Source organism: Pinus tabuliformis, chromosome 8, assembly GCF_031772625.1.
Source record: "Pinus tabuliformis cultivar Carrire ecotype Pingquan chromosome 8, CPIR1, whole genome shotgun sequence".
NCBI classification, from domain to species: Eukaryota; Viridiplantae; Streptophyta; class Pinopsida; order Pinales; family Pinaceae; genus Pinus; species Pinus tabuliformis.
The window spans coordinates 1,637,247,681-1,637,265,938 of record NC_142294.1 but is presented as its reverse complement, the minus strand read 5'-3'; the positions used below and the strand labels follow the sequence as shown (position 1 = coordinate 1,637,265,938).

At 37.2% G+C, this 18,258-nt stretch overlaps 1 protein-coding gene across 1 annotated transcript; it reads left to right on the top strand.

Moving 5' to 3' along the window:
* The first annotated feature begins 1,669 nt into the window (after positions 1–1,669).
* On the top strand, positions 1,670–13,151 carry LOC149242418 (cytochrome b-c1 complex subunit Rieske-4, mitochondrial-like). Its single transcript, XM_089370828.1, has 2 exons — positions 1,670–1,790; positions 12,338–13,151. The coding sequence occupies exons 1-2, from the start codon at positions 1,670–1,672 to the stop codon at positions 12,967–12,969; spliced, it is 753 nt and encodes a 250-aa protein (XP_089226954.1). The 3' UTR covers positions 12,970–13,151.
* Positions 13,152–18,258: the final 5,107 nt, after the last annotated feature.

Genomic DNA, 18,258 nt, shown 5'->3' with positions numbered 1-18,258 from the left:
AATCCACGTGCTTGATCTTGCCTATTTTCCCATTTAGCAGCCTTATCTTCATCCTTCAGTTTCTTTTCTTGGCCTGAGGCTATTCTGTAGAGACCTTTACTTCTAAGTAAATCCTCAATGTAAGCCAACCATTGGAAGTAGTTGGTGCTGTCAAGGGTAACTTGGTATTGAATTTCCATTTCAATGGAAACTGAAGCTAAAGATGCTGAAAATAAGTGCTCCAATGGATATATCTCGAAAAATTAGGCTGGTTTAAAAAAAACGGTTCTGAAAACGGCTTCCGGATGAAGAAGTTATGGCTTTTTGAAAAAAAGTTGTTGAAGTTGTCGACGAAGTGCGGGAATGTGCGGAAATGAAAAAGTCTGCCCCCACAAAATGGAGACTTGAACCCAAGATCTCTACTCTCTTAAAATAGCTTTGAACCAATTGATCTATACAAAAAATTTCAGAGAGAGAGAGAGAGAGAGAGAGAGAGAGAGAGAGAGAGAAAGAGGGGGGGGGGGGGTGCTTTGGGTTGCGTGCTTGCCTTGAGAAAGCTCTTTTTCCCTACAAAACAAAAAACACAAAACCCAACACGGACATGCAAAGAAAAAAAACCTTATGGCTCGAAGTTAGCTTTAGCCGAAAAACTAAATATTTTCAAAAATGAACCTTGCTGCTCAAAGTTAGCTTTGGCCGAAAAACTAAATATTTTTCTCAATGTTTCTGATTTTCCGAGATCACACTAAGGTGCAGGGAAAAGAGCATACACATGAGAAAAATCATTCCTTTCTGTTTCTGATTTGCCCAGATCGCACAGAGTCGCAGGGAAAAGAGTATACGCAGAAATGAAAGGTATAGATCTGGTTAAAAAAAAAACTAAATAAACCGAAACCGAAATAAGCAGAGAGAAAAAATAGTAAACTGCAAATAAACATTGTATACCTCCAGATCTTAAAAATGACGCAGCTAGGGCTACCGGAAACCTTTTCGTGTGAAACGAAAGGGGTTCCTCACTGGAACAGATGCTCCCAACACAACAGAGCAGTCCTCTCGGCCCGAGAGCAGTCAGAAACAGCAGATCTAGGAAACGACAGTCGGATGCAGTTCTACCGGCTTCAGATTCGGATCACCAACGGACGCGGCCCTCAAATAGCTCTGATACCATGTAGGAATTTATAGGGTAAGTTCCTCAGATAGAACACCAAAAGGACACCGCTCACAACCAGATCGCAGATCAATACACCAGTATTTTGACGTGGTTAAAATCCTCAAAGAGGGAAACAGTCCACGGCCTGAGCCAACGCGGCCACTTCAGGCAATTTATTAATAAAAGAATGAAAATTTACATATGTTTCTCTCATGCGCGGATTACCCTACAAATGACCCTCCATGCGCTTGAAATAGAACTCATGGACCAATCGGGTGTAATAAATTAATTTAGATCCTTATGATTTTAATTTATTACAATTCTTTTTGAGTCTAATGGAAATTATTTCCTTGGTATTGGAAAGCATGGAAATTCCTAGTTGGGTGGTTGGAACTAGTTGCAAGAGAATTAGCAACAACAACAAAAGGATTTGGAACATGAAACAGTATGATGGTAAAGTAATTCAAGAGCAGGGTCATTGTGGGGTGCTGGCACCCAATAGTGTCCATTTATTTCCATAAGCATGCTATGATCGATATGATGGTTTTGAGGCATGAATATGCCTTGGATTTTGGACCTTCTGATGTGAGAAAACCTTGGCAAGAGATATATCACCTGAGGGAATGGGAAGTAGAGAAGGGGATGTCGGGGAACTTGGAAGGTGAGTGACTGCATGAAAGGGGGTGATCGGATTACCCGAGGGACTCAAAAGTAGAGAAGGGAAGGCTCGAGAATAAATTTGTTTTGGCCATTGGAATTTCCATATGGAATTAGAAAAACATAAGAAGTGTTCCTGGGAATAATGAGCTAGTGAATGTTCAATGAGAGAACAAGTAGCACAAGGATTGTAGTGCTAGACATTATAGGTAGGATTTGATCTTAGTAGTGGATTCTAGACTTCCTGGGAAGGAGGTGAATCCCGATACTACTTTTTAGGGTGGAGGTGTGAGCTTATGGATTCCCTTGTCACTGATGTGGGCATCGTATCCTCTTATTTGTTGGTTGAAAAAAATGTGCATATGTGTACATTATTGTAAATAATGCATCAAGATGTATTTATAAAGCTCCATAAGCAGTATGTTTGTCATGTTTTCAACAATTTATCATTGTAAGTAATTCATCAAGTTTTTTTATAAAGATCCATAATCAATATGTTTTTCTAGTCATAAGTGTTATAGAACACCGAGGATGGTGTTCCCCAAGGGGGAGGAGTTTGTAACAAAATCAGGCTATATTTCCATATAAAATGGAAAAAATAAACCAAGGTCATGGGACACGTATTCCAAGATGAATGGGGGGAAAAAATTATAGTGGGAATCACTTATGGTTAATTAATGGCTATGGAAATTGGAATTGGCATTGGAAAAAGGCAAAGGGAAATAAATGGCAATTAATTCAAGAATAAAGGAAAATAAGAGAAAAGGAAGATGAAGAGACACAAATATGCATGTAAGGGAAATTAAAGAGAAAATAAAGGAAAATGAAAGAAAATAGGAAAAAGAAAGGAAGATACACTAGAAATCAATGATAAAAAGGAACCTAAGAAATAATTGACAACTTTTTGTTAAAATTTTGATCAGCTTTTAGCTTTGACAACATTAGTTTTCCTAAGGAATAAATCAAACTCTACGAGGGAGCAAGCAAGCAAGAAAAGCAAGGGAGTGCAAGAGAAAGTTTGGATAGTAGCAAGTAAGGGAAAGAAATAGTTGTGGATTTGTAGGTAAAAATGTGCATGCGTGATTTAGCATGCTGAGACTTGATGCATGGTGCATGCATTGGTTTATTATTTTTGTTGCCATTGCTATGTGGTTTTCCTAGTTTGACGATTGTTTCGGCCTTGCCTTTCCATTTCCTGGATAACCATGATGTAGTGGGTTCCCTGTTTTGGTTAAGCTTTGGATGGCCACTAGATTTCAGATCCTAGTGAAGTTGTATCAGGAAAATTCCCAAGGGTCGAGGGTGGAGATGGGAATTATCCTAGAACTCTTGACAGATGGGTGGATACATGAAAATTCCTCTGGGTATGATGAAGAAGTCAAAGGCATCCAAGCTAGTTTTGTTTTTGGTGATTTTTGGATTGGTTTAGGTGAAACCATTATGGTGGAGGGTTGGGGTGGTTTAACCTATGGAAGCCCTAGTTAGTTATGTTTTGGTTTATCCCATATGATCCCACATTCATGCTTGTAATATAGCATGGGGGTGATTGGTTGAAAGATAGATTTTCTTCAACCCAATATATGGTTAGGTGGTACGTGGAAGTACCTGACTTGGTTTCCTTTATGCATATGTTATTATGTGCTATTTCCTATTAAGATCAATGAGCACATGTATGGGTTATTATCCTGATTTTATAACTGTTTTTTCATGGATTCAATTTGGTTAAATGTTAGTTATAGGCATGGTACGTTCTTGTGGTATAATGTGCTCTTGTTATGGATCTTTCTTATGGATTAATGATTAGGCGCTTAGTATTTAGCTCAAAAATCAAAGTTCTTAGAATGGATTGAAACCTAAATGACCACGTCTGTCTCAGAAAAATATTCCTAACGAAACTCATTTCACTGAAAATTGAGTTCGTATGAGGAATTTATTGAGTTTTGTCCATTTTGACAAACAGGAGAAATTTAAAGAAAATGCACAGTCACTGCACAACCAGAAGTATGGACTGTTGATGTGGAAGGTGACTGTGCAAGGTCAATGTTGGTAAACATTCAATCAGAGCTCGCCAAATGTCAAGTTTTTATTGGGTTCACAAGTGGTGATGTGGCAGGTTGTTAGTGGTTGAAGGTGGTCCAATGAGGAGGGGATAAGTGGCAAGCTCAGAGGCCGCCACGTGTCCCTCTAAAAAGGACTGGGTTTGGCGTGTAGTGGATCAAAATTATATGGAGGCGTTGGGGTTCGATCCCGTGACCTCATCTCCACATACCAAAGCGCCTAACCATCTCCGTTGTCACATGTTTCTTAACCATATTGTTCTTCGCATCTATTTGAGTTGTATTATGGTTAGAGTTGATGGTTAGGAGGGCCAAACCTCCCATGTGAACACACCAACCCACGATGGTAACAACCAATAGTTACGGTTATCGTCAACATCCAACACACAACATAAAACACGTCTGCAATGGTTAATGCAATACATGTGAGCACACCAAATTACGATGGTTATGGTTAAGGTTGTCGTCAGTTGAAGTGACAACTAGTGCTAATGAAAACCACGATGGTTAAATATTCCATGTGTCTAGTTCCTCCAATCTCCTGGGGTAACGGTTAACAAAACCCTGATTAGTGCGATAATCCTCCATTAACCTCTAGTTAATCGCGCTTACCATAATTAATCCCTAGTTTAACATTACTTAAAATTGAGTTTAAATCGGTGAAACTTTTGGAGGTACCACCAAATTCGAAGGTTTCTCTAGATTTAGCGGGCTTAACTGGAGTTCCTCAAGGTTTAGAGGAGCTTTTTTAGGGAAATACAATTTGAGTCATAAATGGAGGATTTTTCAACTAAATTGAGCTCAAGAAAAGGTGTTCCTGGCTAATTTGGACACTTGAACACATTGGAACAAGTCTCAAGAGCAGTAGAGATTTGTAATCAATATTTTTTTCCATATTGAGATAATATAGAGGCCCAAGCCATGGAAGCTGGACCAAGGTGATGTAACCCAGGAGGGGTGAACTCCTTCATCAAAACACTGTGTTAAGTGTTCAACTGATGTTTTGCTGTAATTTTTATTTCTTCTATTCAACACTTGTCTTTTATGCTATTTTTCTCATGAATGCCACGTTAAATTTGATAAAATTTACCTTTTTACATTCACAAACAACCTAAGGAAACCTATGCACAGGAAGCAATGGACAAGCATTTGTTTATAAATATGTAATTGAAATTAGCACAACAAAACTAACATTCAATAACAGATCAAGTTGGTATCAGAGCAAAGGTTTATTTTCTTGATTTCTTGAGTTTTGTGCAAGTAGGGTTTTAATGGTTGCAAAATTGTGATGCTTACAAGGTTAAAGTTGCAGAGAGGAGAAGGGAAACTGTTGGTTGCAACTCTTGAGGTAATGCCCAGAAGAAGGAGAGCCACAAGGCCACAATCTCCACCCAAAGTTCCAATTCCAGTTGCACTTGAAACACCTCAAGTTTTGCCTTCAATTGAGATTGAAGAGGTACAATCAATACCAAAAACTAAGCCTGAATCCACAACCATCATGTCAGGAGCAAGAGAGACTGAAGGTCTTTCAGAAGAGGAAGCATTCATGAAATATTTCTATGACTTGACTAACGTGGTTAGAGTCCTCTAAGAAGAGAGGAATACTAGAATGGCTTAAGAGAGTTCTAAGCCTCCACATGGAGAAGGAAGCTCAGGAGACAAAAAAATGATAAGAAGGATTCAAAGGGTAATGGAGGAAAGTCTCCTCCATCTCCACCATCCTCATCGTCTTCCTCATCATCTTCATCATCCTCAACATCTCAAACAACAACATCTTCCACTTCCACCACCAAAACTATCCATACTCATTCCCAAACCCCAAAAGGAAAAAACTACCTTACTCAAATTGGACATTAAGTTTGAACTTCCTATGTACAATGGTGAGGTGAATGCAGAAAATTTAGACAATTGGATTCAACAATTGGAGGTATACAACATAATTCAGAACCTTAAAGAAGATTACATAAATATCCAGTTGGATTCATTGAGGCTAGAAGGAGCAACATTAGTCTGGTGGGAAGCAAAAGCTCAAGAGGAAATTCAAATTCATGGTAAGATATCCATTTCTTGGTTTGAACCTATTTCTGCAATTAAAAGACAATTTTAGCCTTTAGCCTATAAAAGCCGTTATGAGTTAGCAGAATTTTAGGTAGCTCAAAGGACAAACAGTCCAAGACTATACCCAGGAGTTTAGAAAGAGGGCTTTGTTGTTAGAAGTAAATTTGAATTCCAAAGATACACTGTTGAAATATTTTGGGGGTTTACATTCATATTTGAAACATACTATCCTTATGTTCAATCCAATAAATTTGGATGAGGTATGTGTGCAAGCCACACACTTTGAAGCAACAGGAAAGAACATTCGAGAAGAGGGTAGTAATAAGAAGCCATTCAAGGGTAAGGAGAAAGAGAATGGAGGAAAATGGAAGGGAAAGAAGAATGAAAGTGTGAAGAAAGAAGGGAAGAAAATCATATGCCAACATTGTTCCAAAGTTGGGCATGATGAAGCCCATTGTTGGAAATTACATCTCGAACTAAGGCCTAAGAAACAAAACAATAAGAGAAAACAAAAGATGACCGCTACCACACAATATGACCTTGGATCATATTCTGGTTATGAGACCAAGATTTCAGCCATGGTCACAAAAGGAAAAGAAACTGTTGCAAGTACTAGTTCCTCACATAGTCAAAACAACAGTCCAAATTGAAGAATCAAGAATAGAATTGTTCCATGTAAGAGTGATTTCAAATCGTACAAAGATTGATGCATTATTTGATAGTGGATCACAATCAAACTTAATTCCAGAAGACTTGGTAAAAAATATTAACCTTCAAACTGTACCTCATCATAAGCCATATCCATTGGGTTTGATAGTTAATAATGAAAATTTACAGGTTACAAGGAAGTGCTTATTCAAGTTCGTCATTACTGAAAAGTTCATTAATGAAGTTGAGTTAGATGTATTTCCACTTGGCATATCAGGAATCATTTTGGGTAGTCCTTATTTGTATCATAGGAAAGCAATATTTTATCACCATGAGAACAAATAATTATTGCTCAAGAATGGGGTGGATTACATTGTCAGAGCCCATCGCAAAAAGATGAACATTTATTTGGTTAATGCCAGGTAGATGTGGGGACTAGTAAATGCAAGTGAAATATTTGTGCTTCTCATGATCAAGAAAAATAATGATATTGATTATCAATGCTTTGAAGGTTGTGATGACAAATTGAAATCTGATTTGTTTGATGTGGTAAGAAAGAATGGTGAGATGTTTCAGGAGTCAAAGGGGTTACCTCCCAAGAGGGGAATTCAGCATGAGATGTAGCTCCAACAAGATGTTCCACTTCCAAACATTGGCATGTATCACATGTCGATTATGGAGAGCATGGAAATCAAGAAGAAAATTCAAAAATTTCTGAACAAAGGTATCATACACCCATCTACTTCGCCATGTGGTTCGCCCATTGTTTTGGTGCCAAAGAAGGACAAAATGTGGCACATGTGTGTGGATTTTCGTGCACTAAACAAAATCACGGTAAAAAATCGTTATCCACTCCCACGAATTGATGATTTTCTTGATTAATTGAGGTATGCAAAGTATTTCACTAAGTTAGACTTACGAAGTGGTTATCATCAAGTTAGAATAGTTGAAGAGGACATTTGGAAAACTACATTTAAAACTAAACAAGGATTGTTTGAGTGGCTTGTTATGCCTTTCGGTCTTAAAAATGCTCCAACTGCTTTCATGAGAGTTATGAATGATGTATTGAAACCCTTTCTAGATGACTTTGTCATTGTGTACTTAGATGATATTCTCATATTCAGAAAATCTAGAGCTGAACATGTCATGCATGTAAAAAAAGTACTTGATGTATTGAGAAAAGAACAGTTGCTTTTAAAGATGTCAAAAATGTGAATTTGGCAAGAATTATATAGTATATTTAGGACACATTGTTGGAGGAGGTGAGCTGAAGATCGACCCCTCTAGGTTGAGTTCATTATGAATTGACCCAAGCCCAATACAGTTACAGAGGTAAGAATCTTTTTAGGGGCAGCACAATATTGGAGTAAATTTATTGTTAATTTTTCTTCCATTGTAGAACCATTACATGCACTGACTAGTGTCAAGAAAGTCTTCCGTTGGGGAGATGTACAACAGAAATAATTTGATTCTTTGAAGAAAAATATCATTTCAGCACTGGTATTAGCTCTTCCGGATCTTAGACAACCATTTGAGATTCAAATAGATGTTAGTGATTGTGCCATGCGGGCAGTTCTTATGAAACATGGTAAGCCCATTTCATTTCATTCTGAAAATTTTAATGGATCTGTGACTAACTATCCCACTTATGATAAAGAAATTTATGCATTGTTACAAAGTGTCAAAAAAGGGAAACACTACTTGATGGGAAAGGAGACCATTATCCATACCGACCATCAACCATTGTGTTATAGACATATTTGGGCACTGAAACCCCAATAACATATGTCCATAAACCAAGGGCTTCTAAACCCCTAAAAGTGTTGTTTCACACCCTAAAGGAACAAGGTCAACTAATTACATCATCTCCCAGAAGTTCTCCATGAAAAACTACTCAGAACTGGTCAAAACTAGACCATACAGACTGCTCCATGCATAGGGTGCGATGCCTCTCATCTATTACACATGGGGGGTGCGATGCTTACTGGAAAGCCCTTCTGTAGGGTGCAATGAGTGAGAGTAGACAAATGGCAGAAGCAGTTTTCTAGGTGGAAACCCAGAGAAACTTCTAGAAACTGCTCATATGACACTTGCCTCTCTGAATTCACCCAGGGATGAGTAAGAGATCATGAGATCTCCAAGTGTAACCAAGAACTATCAGTGAAATGACACTAATCCAAATCCCAGAAGCTAACTCACTCTCCTATAAACATCTATATATGGATCCCTCATCCTAGAGATCCAAAGAGGTTGGAATTTTGTAATTTGTAAGGAAGTGCTGTTGGTTTCTCTTTGAATACATTGTTGGGTGATATTGCTTTGTATGAGGTGAAGAGGGATTTCATGCTGGGAGGATGATGTTGGATCAGATAGCTTGGTTGTAATCCTATCTTCTACTACTTCTATCAATAAAGCTATTTGAGTTTTCCTCCATATGCCTGTATCTCTCCGAATCTTGTATTTGTATATGCATTTATATGGTTAATGTATATTTGATCCTACATTGTTTATGGTTATAGACCTCTATGCTTTGATGGTATTTTGCTACCTTGACTCTACAAGTGTTCTTTGAAGCGGGACAAGTGAGAAAGGAGTGGCAAAAGCTCTATCAAGGGAGAGAGGAAACAAGCAAGGAGACTAGTGAAAGATTGAGGTTGGTACTCTCTGCTTCTCTCTCATCTATCTCTCATAAAGGAAAACACAAGTAACTTTAGCTTGTTTGTTTCTAAGATAGTGTTGGGACTCAAAAATGTTATATTTTCATCCACCTTTTTCCTTACATTTCATCATCCCATTAACATGTTATCATATCACTTTCCTACATACACTTGGGTTTCACCTTCTTATTTTCCATTTTATTCATTTTTGTATTATAAGTGAATTTATGATTAATTATTAGAAAATGTACATATTTTTATATATATCTCAAGAATATGTGAGTTTTGTGATGTAGGAAATATGTGAAGAATTAATATCTCCTCCACCATATCAAGGAGATAATTATGCAAGCCTTTTTCTACGGAGAAAATCATGGAGGCATATCGAGAAAATCATGGAGGCATATCTTATCCTAAGGAGAAGATCATGGAGGCATATCGAGAAAATCATGGAAGCATATCTTATCCTAAGGAGAAAATCATGAAGACATATCTTATCCAAGATATGAGAGATTTGTGGGATCATGTTTGAGAGATTTGTGCGATGATATCTTGTAATAATGGGAAACTAGTTGAGAGTGCTTGAGAGAATATTTGAATGTAATTATGGAAAGGTTATCTTCCTCATGTATATAAGAGAGTGCTCTCTCTTCATTGTGATAGTGAATAATGAATAATAGAGAATGGAGATTAACTTTGATTCTTTCATGATTTGTAATTTAGTTCTTGTAATATAATTTGACATAGTTTTATTTTTGTGAGCTCACATATGTTGTGTGCCATTCACTTCTTCACATGTTGTATTTATTTTCCTTTATGCAATTTCATGCTTTCCTAGTTAGTGTTTCAATGCTTTAATTTGATTTCAGTAATTTAGATTAGATTAGATTAGATTAGTTCCACTTCAGTCCTGCATATATAGTGCATGTGTCTCGTAAGTCTACGGACCTCGGATTGATAAATTAAATGGTTGGGTAAGTACTACAACGGAATTAAACGAACATAGTTTCACCCAACATTTTGGCGCCGTTGCCGGGGAGGCACGATGGATTGAAGTTTAGTTTGATTTCTTTTATGCAAGTGTGTTTAGACATGTTCCTAACTCCGAGGTGTTAAATGCGGTAAGACGTGGGGAACAGCCTACGCATCGCATTCGAGATACCGTAATGGGCTCGACCTCTTATGGATCAGGGCATGTAGGGTGTGTTTACATTTATGCAAGTGTGAATTTTGATTTCTGCAGGTGTGTTTGATTTTCGCAACTGTGAAGAATGTGTGATGAATTCATTGTTCATGGTTATAATTGAAGCATTCAATTACTCAATTAATGTGCAATCCTTGTAAGAGGGTTTAATTGAGTATTGAATTCAAGATTATTTCTGTGGTCCTTTTGTTTTTAGTGTGCTGATTTTTATTTGTTTTTTCCTTTCATCATGGTTTTATAATGAGTGTCAGCTTGGAACTACTCACTCAGATCCTTGCAGAAGTTGGAATCTCCTCTTCCCTGGAAAAGGAGATCTGGACAAAAATTGAAAGTTCAACTACTCTCCAAGAAATAAATGAAGATTCAACATCTGAAGAATCCTGCGTATCTGATGGCGAACAACCATTCGAACAGGAGATCGAGGAAGAAGCAGATCGGAGAAGAAGAACAGTAATTACAGCATAATCTGAGTGAGAGTAACTGTGCTTATCAAAGCTTTATCGACCAATGGTTCCAGGTAAGTATTAGATTAGATTCATCTTTTAATTTTTTAGTTGACTTGCAGTTACAACAACTAGATTCATTCACTGTCAAATATTTTCATCCATCATTTGAAAACTTGCTACTGAATCTATTGTTGTCACTGCTACGTGAATGGCTTCATTGGAAGTTTAACTACACGTAACTAAATTGTAAATTCTAATTAGTATAGAGTAGGTAGGCTTTCAGTTTTAGTTTTTGCTTTCATTTTTAGTTCTGCTTTTACCTAGAATAAGTATGCTCTCCTCCTGCGTCTTTGTACGATCTCGAGGATCAGAAAATAGGTTTCAGTTTTGCTTAGAATAAGTATGCTCTCCTCCTGCGTCTTTGTACGATCTTGAGGATCAGAAAATAGGGATGATTTCAGGAATAAATAAATGTTTTGCAATATGCTTCATCGAAAATATCTTTCAATATGCAAATTTTTGTGTCTATTTGTTAAAAAGAAAATTTCAAACTAACCATTTTTGTTTTTAAAAGATAGGATTAATTTCATTTTCTAGACGGTTAATAATAATAAAAAAAAAAAAAAAAATCTTTGACTTCAGATGCACTGATGCTTGGCTCGCTGGTTGCAGTGCTCTTCATCTTGGTTGTACTGTATTTTGTTTTTATTCCCTGCTTTAAGTTCTTGGTTCTTAAATTCAGTTCTCATCCACCAAGTCCAAAGAATACACATCACCTAGAACCCAAGCCCAAGATGCCAGGGATCCAATCGCTGGGTTTTCCAGTTAAATGCATGAATCCTATGGCAATGAAAAACTTTTGATTCCGATTAGTCAAGTCACAGGCTTGGCAAAGTCAATTGAATTTTGTTGGATTTGACAGGCCATCCATACGCAATCCCTGCAAACGTCAGTTTTCAAAAGCGGTTTGTGATCAAACCAGGACAAATTTAGAAAAAAGAAGACATGGGTTTTTTCCCTAATAGAATGAATTATAAAACCCAGAAATTGTTTGCTTAAATTCATCACGGTTTAAGAGGAAATCGTGGTTCTTCAGAGCCCTATTTTGCTAACTGCGTGAATAAAAACGGTTTTTCAATAAAATGATTCATGTGATGATTGAATTTTCATTGTGCTTTTCCACATTACATATTTCTGCTATCAGCAATCTTGGATCCTAAAACCCATTCAGGTTTCCACTTCAGCGTGATAAAGCCATATTGTCAAAATCTCATCTTCAATCCAAAAATTTGGTGGCACCCAACTTCTGCATGCTCTACCCATATGGCAAGGCACAACCTAATAACTTTCTCGTGTCACGGCCATCCCCTTACTCCGACCTGCAATGACCTGCAAACCATTCAATGGCCTCTGCAACAGCCATTTCCCGAGCGCTGCCCATGGTTGCAGCGTTCTCAGTCTCACAAAGTGATGCCCTCAAGCCCAAACAAGCACATGGCAGCCATTTGAAGGATTCTCGGATATACCTGCCACTATTGCAGCAGTTAAAAACCCAACATCGAAAATAGAGTATGATGAATCTAATCATGAGCGTTTTGCCCCTGGGGATCCCAGTACGAGAGCATTCACCTACTTCGTTTTGACGGGTGGAAGATTTGTATATGCTTCCTTTATCCGGTTGCTGGTTTTGAAATTTATTTTGAGCATGTCTGCAAGTAAGGATGTTCTTGCAATGGCATCTCTTGAAGTGGATTTATCCAGTATTGAGGCTGGCAGTACTGTCACAGTCAAGTGGCGTGGAAAGCCTGTTTTCATTAGGAGACGCACAGAAGATGACATCCAGTTGGCAAACAGTGTGAATGTTAATTCTCTGCGTGATCCTCAGCAAGATTCAGAAAGGGTTCAAAATCTAGAGTGGCTCGTTGTAATTGGTGTTTGTACCCACCTTGGTTGTGTTCCTTTGCCAAATGCTGGGGATTATGGAGGTTGGTTCTGTCCTTGTCACGGATCTCATTATGACATATCTGGCCGAATTAGGAAGGGTCCTGCACCTTATAACCTTGAGGTTCCAACATACCAATTCTTAGAGGATAATAAGATGTTAATTGGTTGATCTGCACATACGAAGCAAGTTATGTCCGAACACACGGGATTATGCTACCAGATCGTTTTTCTGTTGTGATCTTTGGAAGCTTTTTGCCACTGATTAAATCATACCATGCTGTTATTCTCAATAAATTTTTAGATACATCTTGTTTCTGTTATTCATTTTAAGAATATCTATTATTTTGGCAAGCTCGGTTTTTTCCATTGCCTATCCATCTCGGATCCTATTGATTTGTTATTTCCTACACAAAGTGCACTGATTGTTATAAGTTCTGTTATAAAAATAAATAAATAAATAAATAAAAAAATATATTATAATTAAAAAATAAAATAAAATTAATTGCCCTCATTCATTCATACACTGACTACTTGTTCCTTAACAAATACAATGTTTTTTCAAATGTTTTAAATGAATTTTTCTGCAAGCCACTAAAAACATTTTGAAAAAGTATTGCACCATCAATAAATACATTGCATGGGGACATGCAATATTTCTAAGTTGGGGGGAAATAAAAGTATGTTGGACTTTTTGTGAATTTGTGGGCAAAAGTAGGATGTATATACTAACAGGTGAAATGAGATTGGTGTTATGTGTAGGACAACGAGAAGCTTATGCAGAAAGCTCAACATTACGATGCGACACCTTTTTCATCCACAATTAGAGTTATTTCGGTAAATAATTAAAAAATAGACATTTTGTAAATTCTTGAAAATGCGCTAATTTGTTTTTGAGTCACTTCATACAGGAATGATCGATGGAGATGGCACACGAAGATGACAATTTTTATGCAGGAATGGTGCTAAGTTTTTCAGAGTATGCAAAGTGATTTTTCCAAATCACAATGAAACATGCATCATTGGACGCTTGAAGGAACAAATTCTTCACTGCACATATCATGACATTTTCCACTACACACCTTTTGCGTCATGACTACTCACCATCCTTGTGTTGCAGCCCATCTTCCATTTCCTTATCTTTCACGACTTCATTCACGCCTATTTTTCTGAATCGCATACATCCATTTATCCTTTTCAGTTTAGTTTTTCCTTCTAGTTTGCCTTCTGAATAAAACTCATTCCCTTTCCATGATCACATTACCTTGATTTCCTAGCCATGCTGATCCACATTGAGTGTCCGTGAGTTCTTTCTATTTATAGTCCTACCAAATCTTTTTGTACAAACTCGCGTTGACTGATGTGGGATTCCTTAAGGCCCACCTTTCAACAAGTCTTGCCCCATCGACACCAGCACCTTATCTGGGAAATAGACTAGAGTTTATTTTGAGTACTTAGAGGCTTGCATGCCTTAATGGCAAGCTCTCTCGCTGGCGATCATGGGAATACATCAATGTCCCTTGATCATCAGATCTTGCAAGTGGCTCGACCTCGACACATCCATTCGCACTTCGCAAGATGTACTCCGATACCTTGGCACTCATTGACATCAATGGTGAGTTGCCTCGCATTTGTTAACGACATACATCAATGGCCGGTAATCCAATGATTTCTATTCATGCTCGACATCGACACATTCATTCGCATGTTTAGAATTGTACCATCGGGTTTGTAGCGGGTGAAGACTATACACTTTTTCATGACTCCCTCAGCAGTCACAGCAGCATGCATTCTGATCTATGAGAGTACCACAGTACCACTCTCAGCATTTATCTTTTCCATGATTCAGCATCAGCAGTTCAGATTCCTTCATTCTCCAGGATCCAGTTACATCAGTCACATTTTCCATGATTCAGCATCAGCAGTTTAGATTCCTTCATTCTCCAGGATCGAGTTACATCAGTCACATTTTCCATGATTCAGCATCAGTAGTTCAGATTCCTTCATTCTCCAGGATCCAGTTACATCAGTCACATTTTCCTGATCCAGCAGTAGCAGCAGCTACATTCCTATTGCATACTTCATCATTCTTGGGTAAGTAGAGGTATGTTGTTTTCTAATCTTTAATCATGCAATTCCTTATATGCTAACTTGAATATTTTGGAAAATTCCCTCACCATGCTACATTTCCTTTCATGCGCCATGTTAAGTTGCATGCGGACATGCAACAAATTCAGTTGAGGGGGGGAGGACTACATTCACTACATATTCACTTCCATGATTCCATTTCTTCACCACTATCACTCCATTTACCATTCACCAACATTTATTTTCCAATGATACTTTGTTGCACTTTGTTTCATACGCAATATTGGCATGCCTTATTAATATTACAAAAAGGGCTTTCTTATGCACATTATGATTTCCAGTGAATGTTTACATTATTGAAGAAAAGAGAACAGAAAATGAAATGAATGTTGTTTACACAAGAACCAACATTCTTTGTATTCATGATTGTCACACAAGAACCAACCATATTCATGGTTGTCACACAAGAACCAACCATAAGAAAATGTAAATTGTTACCAATGTCTCTCACATATCCTGGAAACATTTAAGACATCATCATGTAAAGCCAAAGTTCAATATGCCAAATGTTCTTAAAAGATACCCATGCATGGTTGCATGAGGACATGCAACAAGTTTAGTTGGGGAGGATGTTGGGACTCAAAAATGTTATATTTTCACCCACCTTTTTCCTTACATTTCATCATCCCATTAACATGTTATCATATCACTTTCCTACATACACTTGGGTTTCACCTTCTTATTTTCCATTTTATTCATTTTTGTATTATAAGTGAATTTATGATTAATTATTAGAAAATGTACATATTTTTATATATATCTCAAGAATATGTGAGTTTTGTGATGTAGGAAATATGTGAAGAATTAATATCTCCTCCACCATATCAAGGAGATAATTATGCAAGCCTTTTTCTACGGAGAAAATCATGGAGGCATATCTTATCCTAAGGAGAAGATCATGGAGGCATATCGAGAAAATCATGGAAGCATATCTTATCCTAAGGAGAAAATCATGAAGACATATCTTATCCAAGATATGAGAGATTTGTGGGATCATGTTTGAGAGATTTGTGCGATGATATCTTGTAATAATGGGAAACTAGTTGAGAGTGCTTGAGAGAATATTTGAATGTAATTATGGAAAGGTTATCTTCCTCATGTATATAAGAGAGTGCTCTCTCTTCATTGTGATAGTGAATAATGAATAATAGAGAATGGAGATTAACTTTGACTCTTTCATGATTTGTAATTTAGTTCTTGTAATATAATTTGACATAGTTTTATTTTTGTGAGCTCACATATGTTGTGTGCCATTCACTTCTTCACATGTTGTATTTATTTTCCTTTATGCAATTTCATGCTTTCCTAGTTAGCGTTTCAATGCTTTAATTTGATTTCAGTAATTTAGATTAGATTAGATTAGATTAGTTCCACTTCAGTCCTGCATATATAGTGCATGTGTCTCGTAAGTCTACGGACCTCGGATTGATAAATTAAATGGTTGGGTAAGTACTACAACGGGATTAAACGAACATAGTTTCACCCAACAGATAGCTACCCGTCTTAGTGGGACTAGCAGCTCTGAATGCACACTAGTTTTCCCAATAACAAAATGGCGAATCCACCGGGGAGCAAATAGTTTGTTTGTTTTGTTACTATTGTTTGCTTTATAAACCACAGATGGAGGTTGAAGTTAAGCTAGCTAGCCTTCGAAATGCTTTTGCTATGCAACTGCAAAGTATATCAATGCTACTTCAATCAATGTCTGGGTTGGTTTATGAAATGAAAATCTAGCTTACAAACATCCTAAGTGCCCTGGTGGTAGCTCAAATAACCTCATTAGATCAGTCCCTATACTTTGTGTTTACTGACAATCATTAGCTCATCCTAAATCCCTGAACTTAGCTGCAAACTGTGAATGAAAACCAAGCTCAATCTCGTCCCTGGACCATCGCACTGTCTCTTCTTGGCAATCTGGATGCATCGCACCTCCCGTGTGTTGCAGGTGAGATGCATCCCTGTTTCCCTATGTTACAAGTGCGATGATTGAATGAGACTGTTTCTACCTCCAGATTTTGGTTTTTTCTTCATTGTCTTCAGCTTTATTCAGTAGTTTTGCTGTCTATGATCAATATATCACTGTTGAAACCATATTCGTTTGCATTTTTCAGCCTCTATCAGAAGGAATTGTGAATGTTTTTAATGTATTTTTCATCATTTATAGTTCTTCTTTGTAAATAGTAGCTTAATCGAACTGTCGTTTTTTGATTTGAAAGTGTCGCAAGTGTCATTTTCAACCAAGAAAAAGAGTGTTGCAAAGAATTCCTCTTTTGGATAGTCGATTACACTTTTGCTATTGTATTTGATTTGAATTAATAGTATTTCAAGTGTCGAAAGCAATTTTAAATTTGAAATCGCAAAGTGTCGTCTTGGATTTACTTTCGTTTTTTGAAAGGAAAATTGTTAGTACTGTTGCTTTGAAAGAATGTAGTTTCGATCTATACTTAGTTTTATTTTTGTCATTATCACATTAAGGGAAATGAAAAACAATACATGCATGTGCATTTGCATTAAGACTGCATGCTGAAGTTGATTTAGGAAAAGTGCATCTAGTGTGTGCTCTTTGCTCTATGTTGAAAGAATTTCATCTCTCTTTCCTTAGTAGCTAGGATTTTCATTGCAAAAAGAAAGTAAACGACTGTTTATCATCTTAGATTGCATATTTAGGAATTGCATATATACATCACGCGGTGAACCTTAAAGGCAAACTTCTTAAGAAAGATCAACTGTAAAATACACCTCAATGAACATAAAAACGCTTTGGAACCTAATGCACAACATTTAGAAGTCTAGGCTAGAGACGTATTCTGGCATCGTAAAGCCTGGTAACTATCGCTTTCATCGTAGGTTGGGTGATTCCTCCTCTTTGAGATGATAAGTGCCAATAGGGACTTGTGCTCCCATGTATTGTTGAGTATATATTGGGAGATAGGCTACATCCTTTATCCTTAGGAAGCCATGTCTGCCACCCTATCGATCGCAATGCATTGAACACAACATTTGGGAAGATTGACTATTGTACCGTAAAAAGTATTTTGTGGTTTTGTGATTGGTTTGGTAATCCCTCTGTCTAGATTTTCAGAGCAGTCACTTTTGTTCCTTTTCAGACTCCCTAAAAGAAAATGTCCATTTGAGCACTTGTCACTTCAGGCTCATTAAAAATAGAAGGCGACTAGAGTCATCTTTAGCTTATTCTCGACTCTTAAAAATTGAAAAATAAAGTTGTATCAAAGCGTCATAAAATTTATTTTAGTGGGAATAACGTCACTATTCCCTTGTTGGCCTTAGGTTGAAAAAATGGAGTCTACCAATC

Coding starts and splice junctions, on each gene's coding strand:
- LOC149242418 (XM_089370828.1), top strand. CDS start 1,670: ATGGTTTTGAGGCATGAATATGCCTTGGATTTTGGACCTTCTGATGTG. Junction 1,791..12,337: donor GATGTCGGGGAACTTGGAAG/GTGAGTGACTGC, acceptor GATGCCCTCAAG/CCCAAACAAGCACATGGCAG.